This window comes from Aspergillus japonicus (genome assembly GCF_003184785.1).
Source record: "Aspergillus japonicus CBS 114.51 unplaced genomic scaffold BO86scaffold_47, whole genome shotgun sequence".
In the NCBI taxonomy this organism is placed as follows: domain Eukaryota; kingdom Fungi; phylum Ascomycota; class Eurotiomycetes; order Eurotiales; family Aspergillaceae; genus Aspergillus; species Aspergillus japonicus.
Genome location: NW_020291684.1, coordinates 63,644 through 84,184, shown reverse-complemented (window position 1 = coordinate 84,184; position 20,541 = coordinate 63,644). Strand labels below are relative to the sequence as shown.

The window sequence follows — 20,541 nt, the reverse complement described above, 5'->3', positions numbered from 1 at the left end:
GCTCCTTGCCTGCGGTTCAAGCATGGTTCGATGTTTTACAGCCATTAATATTATTCTTGTTGTTCACAGTCCCAGTGGTCTGACCCGGCTCTGGGGCCATGTTCATGCCGGGCTCTTTGTTCCCTGACTGGCCAGTGAATGGTCGGTCAAGCAATATCAGGGGCTCTGCTGGTGCCTGGCAGTTCTGGCTAATAAGATAACACTAATAAACACAGAGAGCTCTGGATTATTTGGAGACGCTAAAGACCTGGCCTTTCTTTCCTCTCCTATCTCCATCTCTCCCTCCAACTCTTGTTTTTCCCGTCCAGATGATGATTTCTTCCCTCTTCTAACCATCTCTGCTCTGTGTTTGAATCCACTCAACTCTGAGCACTCCGCCGTCATGACATCCTTTGCTGTCGCCAGCGCCTACGCGGCCGCAGGATTCGTGATCATCATTGCGCTGAACGTCTTGCGCCAATTGCTATTTCGGAACAAGAATGAGCCCCCCGTGGTCTTCCACTGGATTCCGTTCTTGGGAAATACCATCACCTATGGCATGGACCCCTACGCCTTCTTCTTTTCCAACCGAGAAAAGGTCAGTGCCTCCGCAGCGACAATTTACCGTACCTGTACGAGCTGACCCACGGTGGTGTGAACAGTACGGCGATATCTTCACGTTTGTGCTGCTGGGACAAAAGACCACGGTGTATCTCGGTATTCAAGGCAACGAATTCATCCTCAATGCGAAACTCAAGGACGCGAACGCTGAGGAGGTGTATTCCCCACTGACCACCCCGGTGTTCGGGCGCGATGTGGTGTACGACTGCCCCAACTCCAAGCTCATGGAACAGAAGAAATTCGTCAAGTACGGTCTCACGCAAACCGCGCTCGAATCGCACGTGCAATTGATTGAGCAGGAGACGCTGGACTTCCTGCGCACCTCGCCTTGGTTCCAGGGAAGCTCCGGGGTGTTCGACGTCCCCGCCGCCATGTCCGAGCTCACGATCTACACCGCAGCGCGCGCCCTGCAAGGGGAGGAAGTCCGCAGCAAACTGACCTCCGAATTCGCCGACCTCTACCACGACCTCGAAAAGGGCTTTAGTCCAATCAACTTCATGCTGCCCTGGGCGCCGTTGCCGCACAACCGCCAGCGGGACGTGGCGCATGCCCGCATGCGCGAGATCTACACGGAGATTCTGGACCAACGCCGCAAGAACCCTGATGAGGAGAAATCCGACATGATGTGGAACTTGATGCACTGCACGTACAAGAACGGACAGCCGGTGCCGGACCATGAGATCGCGCACATCATGATCACCCTGCTCCTGGCGGGCCAGCACTCGAGTGCCTCCATCAGCGCCTGGATCTTGCTTCGCTTGGCCTCCGAACCTCAATACCTTGATGAGCTCTACCAGGAACAGGTCTCCAACCTCGGCCGCGAAGCGGACGGAACCTTCGCCCCGCTGCAGTATGAGGACATCGACAAGCTGCCCCTGCACAAGAGTGTCATCAAGGAAACCCTCCGTCTCCACTCGTCCATCCACTCCATTATGCGCAAGGTCAAGAGCGACATGCCAGTGCCCGGTACCAACATGGTGGTGCCCACCGGCCATGTGCTGCTGGCGTCACCCGGTGTCACCGCTCAGAGCGACGAGTTCTTCCCCAACGCGAGCAAGTGGGATCCGCGCCGCTGGGACGACCAGGTTGAGAAGGAGGAAGACGGCGGCGAGATGGTTGACTACGGCTACGGCGCCGTCTCCAAGGGCACCGCCAGTCCCTATCTCCCCTTCGGAGCTGGCCGTCACCGCTGCATCGGCGAGAAGTTTGCCTACCTCAATCTGACCACGATTGTTGCGACCTTTGTGCGCCATCTGCGGGTCTACAACCTGGAGGGCAAGAAGGGAGTTCCAGGAACCGACTACTCGACTATGTTCTCAGGTCCGCTGAAGCCAGCCATGGTGCACTGGGAACGTCGGTCTGAGAAGGCAATCTAGACGACTGCTGCTCTTTCCTATCCCTCTCACTTTCTTGAGGACACCACGGGCATAGGAGAGTTCTCGTGTGTCTGACCTGACGGATTGATGACTCCTCTTTTTCTTTCTTCTTTCTTCGTGGCTGTTTCAGCTCCGCCAACTACATTACTTACTCTTTGTAATACCGACCAACGCCTTCAATGTACCATAAGAAAACCACCATACATTAGCAATGGGGACCAGCCCCGTTCCAGCGAACAAATATCATCCCAAGACATACCATACCAGCTACGCAACCCACCAGCATCAAGTCCTTATACCCATTAAATCTTTGCCTCGAACCCACCCTCCCAAATCAAAGTCCCATGTTATCTCCCTCGCAAATCGAGTCCTCATACCCAGTAAACCTTTCCCTCCACTCCTACCCTCCAAAACCAAGCTCCTATATCTCTCACGCAACCCCTACATTATCACTCCCCAATCAAGATAGATAACAAAAAGCAGTAGGAGATACACCGCCAAACACCAGAAAAAAAGCACCCAACGTAAAGAACCACCAACAAGGGATTGAACTTCTCTCCTACTCCTCCTCCTCCCCCCCCCTTCCTTCCTCCGGAACCACAAACCCTCGTCGCACCTGTCCGACGCATCGCCCGAGAACGCCAACCAGAGTCGCATATCCCTCCGCTCCCTGTCTGTCCTTCATCGGCGCCGAAGACGAGAGCAGTACTAGTACTAGTAGTACCTGTCCAGGCTGAGGTCACAGGGTGAGGAAGAGAGAGAGAGATTATAGCCTCCGCACACGCGGTAGCGCTAGGGGTTAGGCAGGCAGTCAATCCGTGCGGTGGCATTAAATATTCGAGTACAGGTCATGATTGCAATGGCACGGTTACCAATCACAGATTCTGGGGTTGAAAAACAAGCGAGCTTGCTACTCTCGTCTGGAAGGTCAAGCAAGCAAGCAGTCCACAGTCAGTTCGTTCTGACTATGAATTGACGGCCTTGTTTCCCTCCGTAGCTCTAGAGCCACTGCTACGATCTATGAAGATGATGCCAGATGATACAGGCAGACATCTGCTCGGTTTGACTGTTTCTGGTGGGAGTGGGAGGTGGCACGATCTGTGAATGTCAGCAACAATCACAGAGCCCAGGGGGTCAGTCATTCATCTACCCATTACCAAAACTAACATCTTCATCTCTACATCAATCTATCCCTACTATACAGCCATGCCATACATAACTAACGCACACGGCCGGCTAATTTTAGCCAGCCAGGCCCCTCTTTGAGGCTGATGTTATGGGACAGTGTTTGCCAACGCTCTCCAAAAGATTATCCGCGGGAAGAAGGCGAAGGAAAAAAGAGTAAAACAATTGTCCGACACACGACATATGTCAAATTAAGAATTGTTTGGTTCCAGGGCGTGTGACCCTTAAAAGTTGCGGGCCGATATGTCGGATTCAGGGGATTTGTTTTTTCTTTGTTTTTCTTTCCTCACTCCGCGGATCTACGGGTCTGGAAGGGAATGACGGCGAAAAGAAATAAAAGAAAAACGAAAAAAGAAATGAAGAAAGTGACGTGAGAAAAAGACAGCGGGGAGAAGAAACGTCTGCTGAGAGGCTGGATGATTAGCCATCCTCAGGGGATTGATCGGTTTCGTTATCTTTTGGTTTTTTTTCTTTGGTGCTGTTCTTTAATGAGTGGAAGGTCGGAAGATTGAAGCTCGAGCACTATAGTTATAACACTTCATTGGGACAACCGAGTATATTGCACATGGGAGGTGACGAGCATGGGTAAAGAGGTTGAGAAGAGGGGAAGGACAAGGAATAGGCGCCGATCGACCAGGCCTGGACCTGGGAATACGAATGGCGCATTAATCTAGAAACCGAGGCGGCGGTTGTCTAGGCCAAATGGAAAGGGTACTTGAAGTATGTAGACCGGTGTAGATGAGCCAGCCGACTCTAGGAACTATAGAGAGGCTCATGACGCGGGACGATGTTGCGCAATCGTCTGGTTGACGTGGAGGATGATGCTGACCTCATGGTCTATCTAGATAATATCTGGCGCGAGAACACGGTGAAAGACCGGGATTGAAATCCCCAATGGCTGGTATACAAGGGAAGCGAAAGCTAAGAAAGTGGTAAGTTGTCGAAAGAAATCAATAGCAAGGGCATCCTGTCATCCCCGGCAGGTCCAAGAGATCACGCGTGAGATCGAAGGAATGGCCGAGAAGGGGGGCAAGGGAACAGATGCCGTATCGATCGGCGCAAAGGTCGCTAAGCAAGATTAAATGCTGGTACGGAATGGGTTTTGACGGCGACTTTTTGTCTGCGCGTTGAAGCCCGGGGGTTAGGGAGCAAGGGCTCTGCTCTCACCCACTCTCGTCGCGATGTTCGAACTGCCAACGCAGAGATCTGGTGACCCGGAGATCGACAAGTCGCCAGGTCCTGGCCAACGACGACAGAGCCGGGATCCAGTAGCTGCAGCCACAAAAAGTACCTGATTCGGTTTGAAGACGGGAGGCGCTGGGAGGCGTTCTTGTTTCCTGTTGCTGTTGTTGTTGTTGTACTCTGAGGTTGTTTAGGAGAGGGGAGAGAAGGAAAGAAAGAAGGTCAAGGAGGGGAGTACAAATGACGCCGAATGGGGACCACGTGATGGCTGCTGATATCATCGAGTCACCATCTGTTCTACCCCCGTGATATGCTCCGTCTTGATTTTCATTCTGAAATCTATCATTTATTAATGCGATAATCTCGAAACGTCCGTTGAGGCGACGATCATCAAGCATCGCGGGGAAAAGAAGTCTGGGGAAATTGTGACCATAGTTAGTGAACGAAGTGGATCGATCTGTCAGAAAGCAGCAGAAACCACCGCAGCTTCTTCCACTCTCTGACGTGGAGTGGGACTGCAGTGGTCATGAACTGCTGCCGAATTGAGAATCTGTTGCAAATGCTTTCTCTCTCTCTCTCTGCAATATCCAATCCTGATAGATAGGCAACGCATTGCTAATCCCATACAACGCCGGCCACGAGAAAAAGACAATCTCCCCGATTGGAACAGGCAATGATTCCGAGGCGAACGCTATCAACAAGAAAGCAGTCCATGCTGCAGTCACCCTCATGTGCACCATTGATCGTTGCCACGTAGAGGGATGCACTTTGTTTTGCGCAGTCCCCAAACGTCGACCGATGTTGCGTTGTCCACTGTTTCTGTCGGAATATTGAGGGCCATCTGATGATGCCTGCGTCCCTGCCACCTTGGCTATGTGATAGCATTCAGGATCGTGCTGTAGTCACCCACCTTGAGGCGCGAAAAGGGAAGAAACACCCCATTCTTAATGGAGAGCTTCGACCTTCATGCTGCATGGAAGATGAAATGACATGCTTTTGGATAAGCTGGCTGACCACCACCATTTTAATGGGTTAACTTTGCTTTTTTTTTTCTTCTTCTTGCCTCTATGACGCCTTGGTCTAGATGCAATGGCTTTCAAGCCACAAGCAATGCTATATTGACTCCACAAAAGATAAAAAGAAATGGCCCCTATGCCCCCTCCCCCATCTGCCGCTCGAAATGAGCCTTAGGTAGTGTGTGCACTCCGTGCACCGAACTCACAACACCGTTGCATGCAGGAGGTGGGGAGTCGGGTTCTCCGGCTTGCATATGCATCATGTAGCATCGTTGTGGCATGAAGAATGAATGGGCAAAGACAGAGTGGACAGTGGTGACCCGGCCAATGCGTTTGCAGATAGTTATGATAGAGAAGGAAACAGTCTGGTTGGCGAGAAGTAGACTGGCAGGTGCAACACTCCAATTGTACATGACGATGATCGATTCGATCATCGGTGACTTCATCTCTCTTCCTTTCCAGTAGATCTTAGGGCCAGGCAGACAGACAGGCAGACAGACAGACAAGCAAAACCACAAGTAGTAATCCGGAGATAGCCCTCCGTACCTAGTACAGTGCAAGTACCTCTGTTTGTAAATGAGAGTTTCAATACAGAATCAAAACAAGAACTTTTGAGAAACCCAACTGGAAGTAAAGAACACCCCCTCCCCTTCACCCCTCCTCTCTGGCCCCCCCTCCCGCAGGTGTACCGATGGATTGGAAATCCTTCCAGACCACAGAAACTCCCGATTTCGATTGGCAGGTACGACATGGGCTGCATTTCCGTATCACTAAAAAGTCCCGACAGGTGACCTCTTTTCTTTGGTAGCTAGCTAGCTTAGTTACGGAGTAGTTTGCGACCTTCAGAACCGACCGACCGACCGAACCAATCCACAAGCCACAACACCAGAAAATCCGGTATCTCGAGATTAAACCTGCTGGCGGGTGGTGGAAGGGGAAAAGCCTCACTCATACACTGCCCCCCCTTCCCACCCCTCCAAAATCTCCCCCCGCCAAATCATCGTGCCTGGTTTAGGGCTCCTTTTTCTGTGTCATCGAATTGTTCCCCGCCCGCCGCCACCTCCCCCTCATTCCCGGAACACGCACAGGGCTCTCTTCGACCATGATTCGTGGGATCAATCTGAGCGACTACTCGTACTGTACCGTGTATCTAGTATGAATAGGTAGGTGAATACCGGAAGTATCGACCCACTGAAGACTTAGTATACACTTAGTATGAGGAATTGGATCGGTGCCGTACATGACCTTCGACGTGGAACGCAAGTACTGTACCCTGGTTCCCGAGTCAGCTGACTCGATGCTATCCAAACAACAATAAAAGGCACACTTTAACGAATAACGAGTAAGTACTGTACAGTGCAAAGTACTTGTGGCCATGTGGGGACTAAGTTAACGACCGACACGCGTATACGCATGTTGAGACATCGATGTTTTCGATTAGACAGTACAGGACAGAGGACACGCCGGTGGCTCCTCAACCCGGAGAAAGGAATCGACCAAGTCTGGACGGTTGAGATCTACGGATGGTTGGTCTATGCTGGATTGTTTTTCTCCCTCAGCCTGGATCCATTTAGATGCAAGATCCCAAGATTCAACGAAAGGTCACCAGACAAAACTCCTTCCGGCAAAAAGAGGGACGAAAAGGCAAAATCGAGAGGCTGTAAGTGGTTCGATTTCTAAAGCGCAATTCATCTGCCAGCTTGTTCCTTCAGCACGAAAAAAAAAAAAAAGGCCCGCGGTCCAGAACCGTCTCGACATTCAGAAGTAAGCTTGGAGAAGTCGAGAAGTCGAGGAATTTATTTCTCCGTGATTACTCCGTCCATACACACATACATCCCCTTGGTCGAGGCCGGTCAGGGTCCTTACTGTACACGTAGTTCAACCTTAAGCAAGAGAGGGAAGCAACTCATCTTAGCCGGACAGACAAAGCCCATAGGGTGTACATTACGGCCATAGTCCGATGGAGAAGAGGTTCTCAAGATAGAGAGAGTTTTGGCGCACACAGGGCGCAAATCTAAAGTTGGTGATCAAGAAAAACGCGCGGGTGAAGAGATCCGATTTCCCCGAACAAAGTCCCTCTTCTCAATGCTCACCAATCATCGAGTCAATCAATGGGAAGAATAGCAACCCGCACCGCACCTCAATGTGTATCATCCACCCTCCAAAATCATCCTTATACCGATCTCACGGATTACCCCCGAGTTCAATTATTGTTACATTGAACTTCAGTCCAGCGGTTGCCATTGAAAATGGGGAAAGGTTGGCCGCCCCTCTCGAGTCTCGACAGGTACAGTACAAATGTCAGACATGCAATTATCATGCAAGCCAGTTAGTTTGTTGTGTGTTGATGACTGACTCCATCTAAAAGCAGCGGGGGTTTTGCTGCTGCTGCTGCTGCTGTACTCACTACACCAATTCGGAGCAAAGTCCTCCGTCTTTCCCCTCTCCCCCCCCCTCCCATCAGCCTTCACCCCAGAAACTGACATTGAAACCCTCTCTCCCACTACGTAATTTCCCGGATTCTGTGCAATGCTTGTCTGATACCTCCATACTTAAGAAACAGAAACTGGAAGAAAATGATATCAGTGCCAGAAACAACCCAGAAGTATAGACCAGTCCATAAGTTAGGTAGTCACCGACGAAAACGCCAACGCTAGCTATGGTCTGCCGCAAAGCTTTGACGAAAAAGCAAATCATCCCGGACCGGAATAAGCAAATATCGATCCAAAAAGGAAACTATCTTAATCGAAAGGCAACCATGGCGAGGTGCGAGAGAGGGGGGAGGGAGATCTCAATGCTTCTCGTCTAGGTCACCCGTGTCAATCAACATGCATGCTTATGCAGCTGAACTGCTAGTAGTAAATAAACACACACGGGCATACACGGCCAGTCGCCGCCGCCGCCGCCGTCGCCCGGCTGGTCTCCCAGGAACCGCTCGAGGGCGGTCTGCAAGCCCCCCAGCAGCAACTGTAAATATGAGTAATTGTACGGAGTACTATACGGACAGTAACTACCGGGATGTGAGGGAGGCATCTGGCACGATTGATGCGACTGACCATCAATGATCATCCACGGTTTTCTGGCTATACACAAGGAAACTACATTTATCTCGCCTTCCATTGGCCCATTGCGAAAGGACAGAAAATCCTCAGCCATGGAGCTGTATCCGGACAATCCTTCTTCCTGGAAAAGTCGCAGACAACGTACTAATACATACCAGTAAAAGTGTGTGACCGCTTGTACTGTACCCAGGAGTACTAGATGGATGGTATGGATGGTACCAGGTATCCGGTAATACTAAGGCCGCGACAAGCCATCTGCGAGCCGCTGCCCAGCGCCCCACGCAAGTACCGCATCGGCTTGATACCCATGAAACGAAAAAAGAAAGAAAAAAGCAAAAGCATAAATACCGATCTAAGCCGATTTAGTATTCCGATTTGCAAGCCTAAACCTCTTCTAGAAAACTTCTCGAATGCCCGACCTGAATATGGAACGAAAAACCCAGACCCAGAAGAAGTCAAAAATGCTGGGTTTCTGGGGCTCTGATTCGCCCAAGGGCGCACTTGACTGCGTAGTCGATTTTTTTTCCCGAGGGTTGGGTATAGCCAGGGCAGCCTGGATGTAGTACGATTTTTGCTTTGCCTTATGCGGAAGATGCTTGAGATCTAGTAAGCGCAACTCAGCTCAGCGAAATTACCCGCGGTATTTTAGAATTTCCGCATCTTTTCGGAAGGACCATCGGATGCGGAGGAGGAAAGACTAGGTTGAAATGAAGAGTGGTAGGTGTAAGTTTCGGGGGGATGTAGTTACGGAGTAGGTTAGTTGGTGGTAGGTGGTGTTGGATGGGTGGTGGAATGAAGGATGTTCGGCTCATGTGATCATCCCGCGGCTCGGGGCCATCGAATCATTGCTTTGGCGTGTGCTTCGGTAACAGGTTTTTGGTTGCTAGTCATTGACACATAGGTTGCATTCAGTATTTGACGTCGGAATTTGAATTCTGAAGAATGAGGGAACTTGTCTGAACGTAGACTGCGGACATGTGCGGTAGGTTGGCAAATTGAAAGAAGGCATCTAAGAAGATCTGTGTTTGATACTCCATGCTCTTACCATTGTTTCTGTATCTGAAGCCCTCCATGTATCAGTATAGTATTACCAGTGATGACAGAGAGCCCCGTACATTGGCTTGGTATCGAGTCAGGGTCAGACATACCCCTTACCATCCAACAATACCGATTCGTTGTGCAAGCTATGACCATAATGACCTAGACATAACGCGGCATACCCCAGTGGCTGGTGTAGTGTAGATTGCAAGTGGGCTACACTAGAATAGTAGTCAAGTCCGACCGAGTGGTATGAGAAGATTGAAGATGCCAATGCTGCCCAACTCTCGGGATAGGCCCGCTCGCTCGAATCGGGCTCCTTGCTTCCAATTAGAAGTCCCCTAGCTTGTAAGTCTTGTATAGTGTCAAAATTTCCTATTGAGGCGCGCAAAGGACTAAGTTTGAAACTGGAAGGAGCCAAGACAGGTGGACGCAGGAGCTTACGCCACGTGATACGGCAGAAAAGGACGCGCGACCGGCCCGGTGGTGAAGTACCTGGATACAGTAGCGGACAGTGGACTGTTTTGTCGGCGGTGTGATGCGACAAACGAGCGGCTGTTTTACTTCTGTTTGAGGTGGCGGTGCTAAGGATTACGGCTTCTGGTGATGGTGATGGCCGCGGCCACCTCCGAGACCCCGTCACGCGTTCAGGGCCCAAGGAGCGATGTACTCCGTCGGAGGCAAAGAAAAATGATCTGGTCGGCCCGGTCTAGAAGGTCTCCGAGGGAAGACGATAACAAGGAAAATAAAGTGTGTGCAGCGGTTGCAGTGGTGTGTGGTTGCGCCGAGAATACCCCATTCTGAAATGCAGGAAGAGATGATGTGCATCGGCATGCCGAACTGAAAGCAGGAGTCGGTCCGAGTCTTGACTTTTCCCTGCCTTGCAAGGAAAGGAAGAGAGTACGGAGTCAAGGGAACCGGTTCGCGATGACATCTCTTCCAGGGGCAGAGTGGGAAACGACGTAATTGACTTCGGAAAGTTCATACACTTCTTCGAAGAATTAGATTATGGGCGCACTGCTTGTTTGCTCCACTTCCGGCCTCGTGGTTTGGATCAAGTCAAGATGAAAACAAGATTGTTTCGTGTCTATTAAGGTTGTGGTGAAGTTACACCGCGAGGCCTCCCGGTCGCGGAAGGTTGCTGACTCAGGATTCCAGGACCCCAGACAGAGAAGGGAACGAAGAGAGGTGTACCTAGTAGTACAGTACGACCGTACAGTACATAGTCGGTTACCACCAATCTTGTCAGGGCTGATACGGTGTTATTGTATAACAAGATGCATCGTAACCGGTGAGGAGAAGAGCCCCTCGACTACGAATCATCTTGCTGCCCGATCTCAAGAGACAAGACCCACTTGGTAAGGTAATTTGATCCGCAATGAAAGGAGAAGACCTGGTTCTGAGACTGACATATGGATAAGGTCTGGAGGGACTCCGAGGGAGACTGGAGGAGTGAACGAGTCCAGCGAGTCCAGCTGAGGAAAGTCGCGCTGCCCCGACCTTTGCAGCGAGACGGTAAGCCCGATCAGGTAAAGCTCCCCTTCAGCCTAAGGTTTCGGTGGTTCATCTTGGGGTTCTCGGGGTCCACCGGCTTGGTCTGGAAGACAGAGAAGGGAAGAGAGAGAAAAAAACCAACCAGCCGCAAAGCGATGCACGGTCGGCTGCTCCACGTTTTCGGGCAGAATCGGACCTTCCCCTCCTCGTGCCTTTGCCAATCAATTGGTGCAGAGCCATCGGGAATTCCAGGAATATGTGGGGTCTTCCTGAAGAGATTCTGTGCCCTCTGATTCGAGGTTCTGCTTTTCGTGCCTTTTTTTATTGCTTTTTGCTTTTTGCTTTTTGTATTTTTGCATTTCTTTTTCCATTGTTTGATTGTTCAATTGGGAAGTCGATTTCTCAGAGAGGACAGCCGTTGAGTGGATCTATCAATATTCAGACGCAGACGAGATACAGTCACCGAATGTCCTTCCCTACGACCAAGAGACCTGAATCAAGTCGAGCAGCAATTCAAGACATGAAAACGGACGACAGCGATCCGGTGTGTTTAAACTGGTTGGCAGGGCAGAGCAATTAATAATGATCCCGGGTTACGTCATGGGTGCTTCAGCAACCAAGATTGTCAGTGCGCACGCGGACATCAAATTTAGCTCCCCCGCTTAGGTCACTATGAACTATGAACTATGAGTATGAACTATGAACTTATGAAGGGACTTACGCTATGTGCATAGTACAACAGTACAAAATACTTACGTATGAGACGATGACCATGAGCAGTCCCAACTACCGGGTAAGGAAGAAGGATGAGTTAAGATGGTGGGCTCCAGGTAGATCAATGGATCTGGTCCCAGAGTGATCTCTGTGCGCTCCCCGGGAATTACTCCATGCAACACGCACGCAGATGACTTGTCTCCCGCCCTACACCTCGAGTCTAGAACTTGTGGTTGCATCGATCGCCTGTCGAAATCCTCATATTCGACAGAAGAATCGAATCGAAAGTCTGGAGGCCATGTATCCTTTCGTAACTATGATTAACTAGTAGGTAGTCGTAATAGTATCGACCTACCGAGTAGTTACCACGAACGACCAAGCCTCCCTCCCTCCGCAACCAGCTCAACTCTTACCCCATATGCTTCTCCACGCACAAGCACATGCTTGTCAGTGTCAAGTCTGTTGCCACATTCCACAATACCCAACGGACTAATGAGTAAGAAAAGATGCTTTCTCTCCCCGAGAATCGACCCCAGTATGTCCCCTGAACTCGACACGGACATAGTGACGCAAAGGGGTCGAATATCAAAAGGGGTGCAATCCATCCACGGTCCCCCCCCCCTCAGCTGATATACCAAGACTTTGGAACTGCGACCGATATAGTAACACACCACAATCCGATAGACTTTCATCAAGATCAAATATCCAATTTTAATTCTCGTGGACTCCGACAAGAAAACAAGACAGCAGAAAACAAAAAGAACATGTCTGAAACTGAAGTCAATGATGATAGTCGCTTCCCGAAGAGCCATCCACCGCCATCACCGACATGCCATCAATCACATCGACGACCACTGTATCCTGTCCGTGTCATCATGAAGTACTTACTATATTTATCGCAATTCTCCCTGGACCCAGGAAAGCCAAAAAAGAAAAAAAAAAAAAAACACGATCATCTCCGTGAATTCCCCGACCGGCTCTTCCGTCCGTACGCACGTACTCTACTTTGTCGATCTGCAGTGTGTTGAGGTTATGGTTCACCTTCTCTTCTATCCCGTCATACCCTTATGTCAATGACAGTTCATCAACTGCTGCCTCCCCGAAATCGCCTCCAGTCAATTACACCGAGTCATTCCCCCAGACTTTAGAATACATCATCAGTGTATCTTTCTTTCAACATTTCCCGCCCGAACAACACTTCCCCAGAGTGAAGGTAAGTACCCAAACTAGGAAGAGAGAGAATCCTAAATATGGCAACACCGGGGGAGGTCCACGGCAGCAACATCGAACCACCGAAACCCAACCACCAAAGGAAGATTGACTTTCTTTCAACGAAACTGACTCAAGTAACAAATAACATCGAGTTTCTTCCCAATTTCATTCATAACCACTGATCCCGCACCCTCCTTTCCCTTCTTCCCCTTCCTCTACCTTGTTAATCCTAAAAAAAGTCCTTTGAGAATATCTCCGAGAACCACACACCACCAAAAAAAAAAGATGGTGGGATCGTAATATCGGCGAGGCGACAGGGGAGGCGCGCGCCCGGCATGTGAAGAAGCGATCTGTGCGGATTCTAGATCGTGACAGGGATAATGATTAATTATTATTATGGTCGCAGTCAATTCTTAGGCGGTACTCTGTATAATCATCAGTAAGCACAGGCACAAGCACAAGGAGCTTTGATCTTGTAACCTATATGTAGTGTACTGTACATGTAGGCTGCGATGGGCTATGGCTATGGCTAGAACACACGCACACCCGCCTGGCCCGTCCTGGCCCCTCTTTTTTCTTTTTTCTTTTTTCTTTTTTGATTCTCCTCAGCTACATAGCAATATGCTAACGCAGTAACATGCTGATCTAGGTTCCGGCCTCTCCTTACCTGCCTGAATGAAAGCGGACGGTTTGAGGAACCCCAGATAGGATAGTTAGCTGGGCTGCTGGGCTGCTGGCCAGGTCTGTGCCCCAGGAAGGAGGGGGGACAGAAAGGTGATGAATACGACTGACTTACCTAATGCCTTGTCCAGATCTAACTTACCTAGTAAACTTAACCACCTCCTCATTCAAACAATGGCATTCTTGTATGGGCTCGACGCATCAAACATACGACGCAAATGTCTTACTTCTCGGAAACGTTGCTCTTCTTTGTTATGAATTTTTATTCCAAATTTTGCTTCTTTTTTTGGAGCTTGCTCCATACACAGCGGTTGGGTAGATGAGAAAAAAAAAAGTATCAAGTAGCGTACACGGCATGTGCAGGCCGACTCAAGAGCCGGCCAGGTAAGCAAAGGAAATTCGGGGAACGTGGTATCTGGTATCAGCGAGGCGTAAAAAAAAAGAAAATCAACAAACGGGCTATTTCAAAGTATGCAAAAACGCAATTCAGTTTTTTTGTTCCGCCGCCTGGATCAACGATGAAGAGGAATCCAATGGACCGCTCGCGCATCAATTCCACCCAAAATAAGCATAAGAGTTGAGGAAAAGTAGAGACCCTTTTTTTCAAGGTGTCTCCGCCGACTGTGCATCGCCGTAGAAGAGAAGTTCATCTGTACAACAAGATTAATTGTGTAAAAGACGCTTGATCCCCCCAGTGGCCCGTGTATAAGGATAGCAGACAGCCACACAATGCAACGTAAAGATAACAAAAGCAAAATAGCAATGACCCAAAAGAAAAGATGTTCAGGTCGAAACGCAAGGCCAGATGATTCCGAAGTGCGCCAATATGCAATGCAGTCGTGATGGTACGTGTCACAAGGATGATAATCAATCGATGGTCTTTACATGTTGGTGAAAACAAAAAAAAAACAACAACAGAAAAACAAAAAGGCGTTCGATGATCGGGTATCACTGTCAATGAACAATATCCACCAGATAAGAGGATGTGTTATGACAGAAAATTCAAGGATAATCGAAGATCGAGGTATAGCGATCGTAAGATCCAAGGGAAGTGTTTACCATCCTTTCACATGGTATTCCCAAGGTCCAAAGTCGGTGTAGTGATTCCAAGAGCCGGTCTTGTCCTTCCCTTGGCTGGCAGGTTTAGTTGCGGGACCTGCATTTTGGCCCGAGGTTTGACCCTTCTGGGCGTCCTTGGGACCAGGATACTCCTGCAAATTGGCCATATCGTGGGCGGTGTGGCGTCGCTTCAAAAACGCATTAGCGGTGGCGCTTTTCTGCTGACGCTCCCACAGCAAGTGGCGACGGAGAGACTCCGTCAATTCAGTAGCCAGCATGTTCCGACGAGTCGTGCGGGGCGAATGAGCGATGGCTTGAGGCGTAGGCTTCATGACAATCGGCTTGGAACGAGGAACATCGGGGCCGCGCATCGTAAGACTCTCCTCGTCGTCGTCGGGCGGTGAAGCCGGAATGGAGGGGCCGTTGGGTGAAGTGAGGCGGGACCGCTGAAGAGCCGGGGTGGACCGGGATGCTGCGCCCATTTTGGTGGGTTGATGCATCATCATGGTCAGCATCGAGCGACGGGAGACGAGGTTTGGTCGAGAATCGACGCGTTGGAAGAGTTCGCGCTCCTCAACACTGGACCGGCCGCTTTCTGTGACCGAATCCTCCCAATCAGAATCAGAGTCATCCTCGATGGCGCTCTCCGAGACTTCATCATCAGTCTCAATAGCGTCCTCATGCTCCTCGAGCCGTTCCCGAGTGGGCTTGATGATTCCGTTCTCGTCTCTGAAGGAGGCCACCTTCTTCTTCGGACTTTGGTTGCTCGAGGAGGGCTTGCTTAATTCGTCCGATAGGGAGCTCCGGTGAGGACCTTGCATCGTGATGCGATCTTCAAAGGAGCTCTCGTCGTCTCCAGAGGAGCCACCAAGTGTGAACATGCCGCCCTTCTTCTTGAAGGGCATAGGCTTAAGCTGTCCCGATTGCTTGGCTGGTCCAGGCTCGGGTGCCAATCTCGGCTGCGATCGGTAGGATGAGGATACAAGCGAAGGAGAGAATCCACGGACGATGCTCGGGGACTTGATTAATTCACATCTCATGGGGATAATGCCGGAAGAAGAGACACTGGTGTCGGAAGCAGCAGCGCAGGCACTGTTGTCGCTCTCGTTACCCTCGGGCGCTGTAGTGGAGCACGACTCCGTGGACTGGTTCTGCTGTTGGTGAAGAGGATACGGTGGCGGTGAGGGCGTCCGCTTCGCGTTAGAGATGGTAGGGGAGGAAGGAGTGGGAGTGGACGGGCGTGGGGTGATATCCACAACAGGAGGAAAGGGGGTGGTCATCGATTGGGGAGGAATAGGCTCCAAGCTCTTCTTCTCCTTAATGTTCAGCACCATACGTTCCAAACCCTCGGATGTGATATGCTTCTCTTTCCCGCGAGCCAAACTCAAGAGAGGGCTTGAATCCTCACGAACAACTGCAGGCTTGAGATCAAGCTTCGATCGCTTGATGTGCTGCTCAATCCTGTCAGCCTGGTCGGACGCGGCAGATTCGACACTGGCGGAAAGTTCTGGCATGTCCGAGGTGTCTGTGCGAAGGAGTGGCAAAACCGAGGCATCGCTGCTAGTCTCCGGTTCCACGCAAAATGTCTCGCGGGTCCAGAGTCTCCAGCTGAGATTCTCCAGTCGACGTCCCTCTTCCATGTAGTCGGCGCATTTCGAAAATACTGGTGCGAAGATCCTAATCAGCCATCACACAGTAGACTGGTTGTAAAGACCGGCAGTGCTTACCCATCCACATTCCATGTAAGCTCTGTGCATTGGCGGTGTCGACCTTGTGGATTTTGGCCGTATCCACTGTCAGAACGGGGGTTGATAAACGCGAAGGCATTTTAACGACGCCACAATTTCGAAATCGGTTGAAGTTGAGAGGTGTTCCTTGTTCCGTCCAGGGACTTTCGGGGTCGCCGTCTCCCCCGAGCGTGGTCGTACGGCGCGAAGTGTAGCGAATTGAAGCTCCCTGATCCTCCAGGATGTCGTTGGGATCGAGTTTCTCGGTTCGAAAGTCCGCAATCAAATTGCAGTGTCGATTGAGCAAGTGATGGCGCCCCAGCTGCCTTTCGAAATAGCAGCGGATCTAGATATCAGCGATTGTGGTGCGGGATATGATCAGGCGCGAGATGCACGGTCGGAGGCGAGTTCGGATAGAGAGTCTGCCACCGGGTGGTAATTCTCTTTCCCGTCCGGGTATAGTCGAAGCAGAAAGGTAGAGACCGGCAACGACGAATGGTCGAAGCAATTGGGAACGAGGATTGGAGGGTCGCGAAAGGAGCCGCCGGTCAAAAGGGAGGAGGTGTCGAGTATATGGGGGAAGGTGCGAGGTTGTCGACGAGAGGCGTGGAGGGAATAAAGAGGGAGAAGAGAGAGAAGGGGAAAAATCGACCGTAGGAATATGGGGGAGGAGAAACTTAGTACGCGGTGGAGCAGGCGAGAAAAATGAGGAAAGGGAAGATAGTTAAACGACGGGTCGGTGGAGACTTTGAGATTATGGGACGGGGGGGAGGGGAGGAAAGAGGAGGGCGTGGGAGAGAACAGTAATTCGGTATGAACTGGTAATGGTACAAGGGGAAAATGGAAGGAAATAAAAAATATGGGAAAATGTGGAAAGTATGGAAATATGGGGGAGTTGGACGTTGGCCACAGGGAAAGAAAAGTCCGATGAAAGGTGTACAGTAAGTATTGTACAGCAAGTACCGAGGGAAACGAATTGTTTCAATGGGGATGGCGGTAAGAAGAGAGAAGAGACGAGAAGTAGGTACTGTATGCCCTGTACAGTACGTACTGTATGTACAGGGAAGGGATCCTAGGCGCGCCTCCTTCTTCTTCTTCCTCCCTCCATTTCCGTGATCCGGAACCTATGTATGGAGAGAGCGGGAGAGTAGGTACTGTACATAGTAGGTAGGCCAGGTGGGTGGGTGGGCGTGTGTGAATGTGTGATTGTTTTTCTCATAATTCAGAAAAGAAAATAGATTTTCTCTTTTTTTTTCTTTTGCATTTTTATTTTCTTGCATTTTTCCATTCTTGGAATGGTAATGGTGGTACTTCCGGAGTACCCCCGCAGCGCGTCTGGTATTTCATACATTGTCATGACTAGTGTAAATTTACCGGTCTGTTTCCGGAGTGGGGCTACGAAAACAAAGTACGAACTTGTTACCCATTTGTATTCGACCTCGGAATGATACTCAATTCTTCCCACCAGAAGGGTAACTTTGGCCGGTGAACGCGGCGGCGGCTTCTCTCTGCTTCCCTCCAAGTACTGTACTTGTTTGTACTTGGCTGCAACCGACTGAGGCTTGACTCTCTCGCTAATTTCGGTACCGGATGAAGTATGAAGGAAGATTTTCCCACCCTCCAGGCATACCTTCTCGAGCGATAGAGGCAGGTATTCCTGCCAGGAAGATATTTCAATACTTCCTCCCAGTATACAAATCAATCCAAGGTGACTGCATTACGTATCACAATCAGCAAAGCACTCACCGCGCAGGGGATGTTCTAGACAATCGTTCAGAAAAAAGATCACCTTGTCCTGTGACCAGCTTTACCGCTGACTAAGGTCGCGAGGGAAACCTCCGTTCACTAACAGAACTAACCTAACGACGGAGTACCGAATATACATACATACATTATTACATTGGATGAGTTCAACCCCGTCAATTCCGTTGGGTCACTTGACTTCCCCCAAACATGGATCCCGAACGATTGGCTTAGACAAGATACTGCTGATATCACTCCGCACTTGTCAACTCGCCTACAGTACCACTATTGATAGACCTAATGAATATAGCCACTTCCATCATTGTTTCTAGTCCCCTTCAGTCCCCTTTCATTGTCCCCTTCCCTCCTTCCACACACACACCCCCCTGTCGCTGTCAATTCTAGGCACTTACTGCCTAAATCCATTTCTCGCCTCATCAGGGGCATTTGACAGTTCATCTCTCACCTGCCCTCTTCGGTGGCCATTTTGGTGTCTGCTGACTGTCACTGTTTTTGTCGACTACTTTCGCCACGGACCTAGTTTTCGGGTGCATATCCAGCTTCATAGACCCGTGGACCTTCTACCCTTGACACTTGGGTCTAGCCACGTTTTTATTCCCGAAGATGGGCCAATATCGTCGGTAGCTGGTTTCGTAGCTGGCCTCGATCTGATCCCGAGGCATCTCTGCCTGATCTTCTTATCCATTCAACCTCGCTGTATGTTATTTGTTTCAAACAACGACAACAGAAAAAAACATTGCGATGCCATATGATCTATCAACGTATCCTGGGACAATCATTCTGGCTGAAATGGCCTGAGCACAATCCCCTTCCCCCCTCAAACTACCTTGCTGGTACGCGACGCAATACGTACTCTGCAAGTATTCGCCGGTGGTATGTAGTATCTCAAATGCCCCCAGGCGGAGTCGCATACCGGGGAAGAGCGCCGCGGTTCCGATCTGGCTGATCGTCTTACCTACCTAAATAGCACTGACCTTATCTCTTTCTGGTGGAGGTGAAGGATATTGTTGTTGTTCTATCCCCTCTGCAGTCTGCAGCAATTATGTGTCAATGCCGGGGTTAGAATGTTCTCTTTTCCCCCTTCTCTGCTCCTGGTTTGTCTTCAGGCATTGGAGAACCCCGGAGTACGGGTACATACGCTTGGATCATGTGGGCCAAAGTTACTACCGTACCTACCCACGAGCCTGAGGCATCGTTCCAAATGCCAATCACCAACCGACGTATCTACTTCACATTGATCCATTCGTTAGCTGATGTGTGTGTGTGTGTGTGTGTCTGTGTATCAGCTAGCGACCAGATACGTCGAGTATCACAGTGGCTTCATTCCACCATCCACTTTTCCCTTTTCCCAACCCAAGCCATAAGTCACAAGATAGGAGGATTGCCAGCTGTCAATTCTCTCGTCATTAGTGACGATGGATGATAAGAGCCCAACATGGATATCCCCAGGGAGAGGGGAAGGAATGATTGTGTAGCACCAACGGACATTCAATACTACTCCTTACTATCAGGCGTTCTATAGATTGATCTGGTGTTAGATTACCCGGCTATCTGGTTTAGCCTTCCTATTAACGCGCCCCCCCTTTTTTATTTTTTTTTTCACGTCACGGGGCCCTGCAAGAAAATTAAGATTTAACAGAAAAACCTCGGGGATAAAACATCCGTTGTTTCCATACTTGGTATAATCAGAGAGACTGAAGACGCCACAAGCTACGATCCTTCGTCGCGGATCTCCAGGTAAGTGGTTCGGGGAACTGGGATGCAGAAGATCCGCCCGATTCACTATCATCAATCAATCAGTCTAATCAGTCAATCATCGCCACCCAATCTGTCGTGATGGAGGGGGAAGAGCAGCAACAGCAATGAAGATAGGGGAGAAAGAGAGAGAGAGAGAGAGAACACCAGAGAGTTGGTTAGCTGACAACCATCTCTTGTTTGGTTCGCCTCGCCTGTCAGCCCACGTTGTGTAATCATGTGATGCTCCCACCTGGCAGGTTCTAGGTCTTTAGGTTAGGGTCTGAAGGAGGTTGAATGAACAGACTAAACAACACCCTGGAGATTCTCACATGGGCGGTTGTAAGATTTGGTTTCATCTTTTCTAGGCGAAGTCCAAGGCACCACCGCAACCGCAACCGCAACCGCAACCGTTCAAGCTACTCGTAAACGCGGAGAGATTCCTCCATCGGTTCTCGTTTAGCTTATTTGGGCTTTTTTGGCCTGTCCTTCTCTCTTGCCCTCTTCTAAGCACCCTTTCGTTTGAATCTCTTACGGTGGCTTCGTCCTCCGCTCCCCGTTATTTCCCCGTGGTAGGTGAAAACAGCCGAGCGAAATCCGAGGAGGGAAGGGGGGTGGGGGGAGGAACCGCCGCCGTCGTGATGATGCGATATCTCGTGTCTACGGAGTATTTAGACTGAAGTAAATTGTGTATGAC

General features: G+C 50.1%; 4 protein-coding genes across 4 annotated transcripts; 2 read left to right on the top strand and 2 right to left on the bottom strand.

Moving 5' to 3' along the window:
- The first annotated feature begins 55 nt into the window (after positions 1 to 55).
- On the top strand, positions 56 to 2,236 carry BO86DRAFT_391148 (cytochrome P450). The gene is made up of 2 exons (XM_025672537.1): positions 56 to 577; positions 642 to 2,236. Exons 1-2 carry the CDS (start codon positions 383 to 385, stop codon positions 1,974 to 1,976), a joined length of 1,530 nt encoding a protein of 509 aa, XP_025525178.1. The 5' UTR covers positions 56 to 382; the 3' UTR covers positions 1,977 to 2,236.
- Positions 2,083 to 2,827, top strand: BO86DRAFT_155334 (uncharacterized protein). The gene is made up of 2 exons (XM_025666358.1): positions 2,083 to 2,356; positions 2,460 to 2,827. Exons 1-2 carry the CDS (start codon positions 2,188 to 2,190, stop codon positions 2,711 to 2,713), a joined length of 423 nt encoding a protein of 140 aa, XP_025525177.1. The 5' UTR covers positions 2,083 to 2,187; the 3' UTR covers positions 2,714 to 2,827.
- An 8,639-nt stretch (positions 2,828 to 11,466) lies between these two features.
- BO86DRAFT_381392 (uncharacterized protein) lies at positions 11,467 to 12,230 on the bottom strand (the record flags this gene model as incomplete). The annotated part of the gene is made up of 4 exons (XM_025670764.1): positions 11,467 to 11,508; position 11,675; positions 11,710 to 11,981; positions 12,081 to 12,230. The coding sequence occupies 4 exons, from the start codon at positions 12,228 to 12,230 to the stop codon at positions 11,467 to 11,469; spliced, it is 465 nt and encodes a 154-aa protein (XP_025525176.1).
- Positions 12,231 to 14,615: 2,385 nt separating this feature from the next.
- Positions 14,616 to 18,575, bottom strand: BO86DRAFT_401946 (uncharacterized protein; the record flags this gene model as incomplete). Its single annotated transcript, XM_025673808.1, has 3 exons — positions 14,616 to 16,282; positions 16,347 to 16,672; positions 18,556 to 18,575. 3 exons carry the CDS (start codon positions 18,573 to 18,575, stop codon positions 14,616 to 14,618), a joined length of 2,013 nt encoding a protein of 670 aa, XP_025525175.1.
- Positions 18,576 to 20,541: the final 1,966 nt, after the last annotated feature.

What these genes read in the sequence shown, in the direction of transcription:
- BO86DRAFT_155334 (XM_025666358.1), top strand. Translation starts at nt 2,188, where the DNA reads ATGGGGACCAGCCCCGTTCCAGCGAACAAATATCATCCCAAGACATAC. An exon ending in AAATCGAGTCCTCATACCCA is followed by an intron (nt 2,357 to 2,459) that starts GTAAACCTTTCC and finishes AACAAAAAGCAG; the next exon opens with TAGGAGATACACCGCCAAAC.
- BO86DRAFT_391148 (XM_025672537.1), top strand. Translation starts at nt 383, where the DNA reads ATGACATCCTTTGCTGTCGCCAGCGCCTACGCGGCCGCAGGATTCGTG. An exon ending in TCTTTTCCAACCGAGAAAAG is followed by an intron (nt 578 to 641) that starts GTCAGTGCCTCC and finishes TGGTGTGAACAG; the next exon opens with TACGGCGATATCTTCACGTT.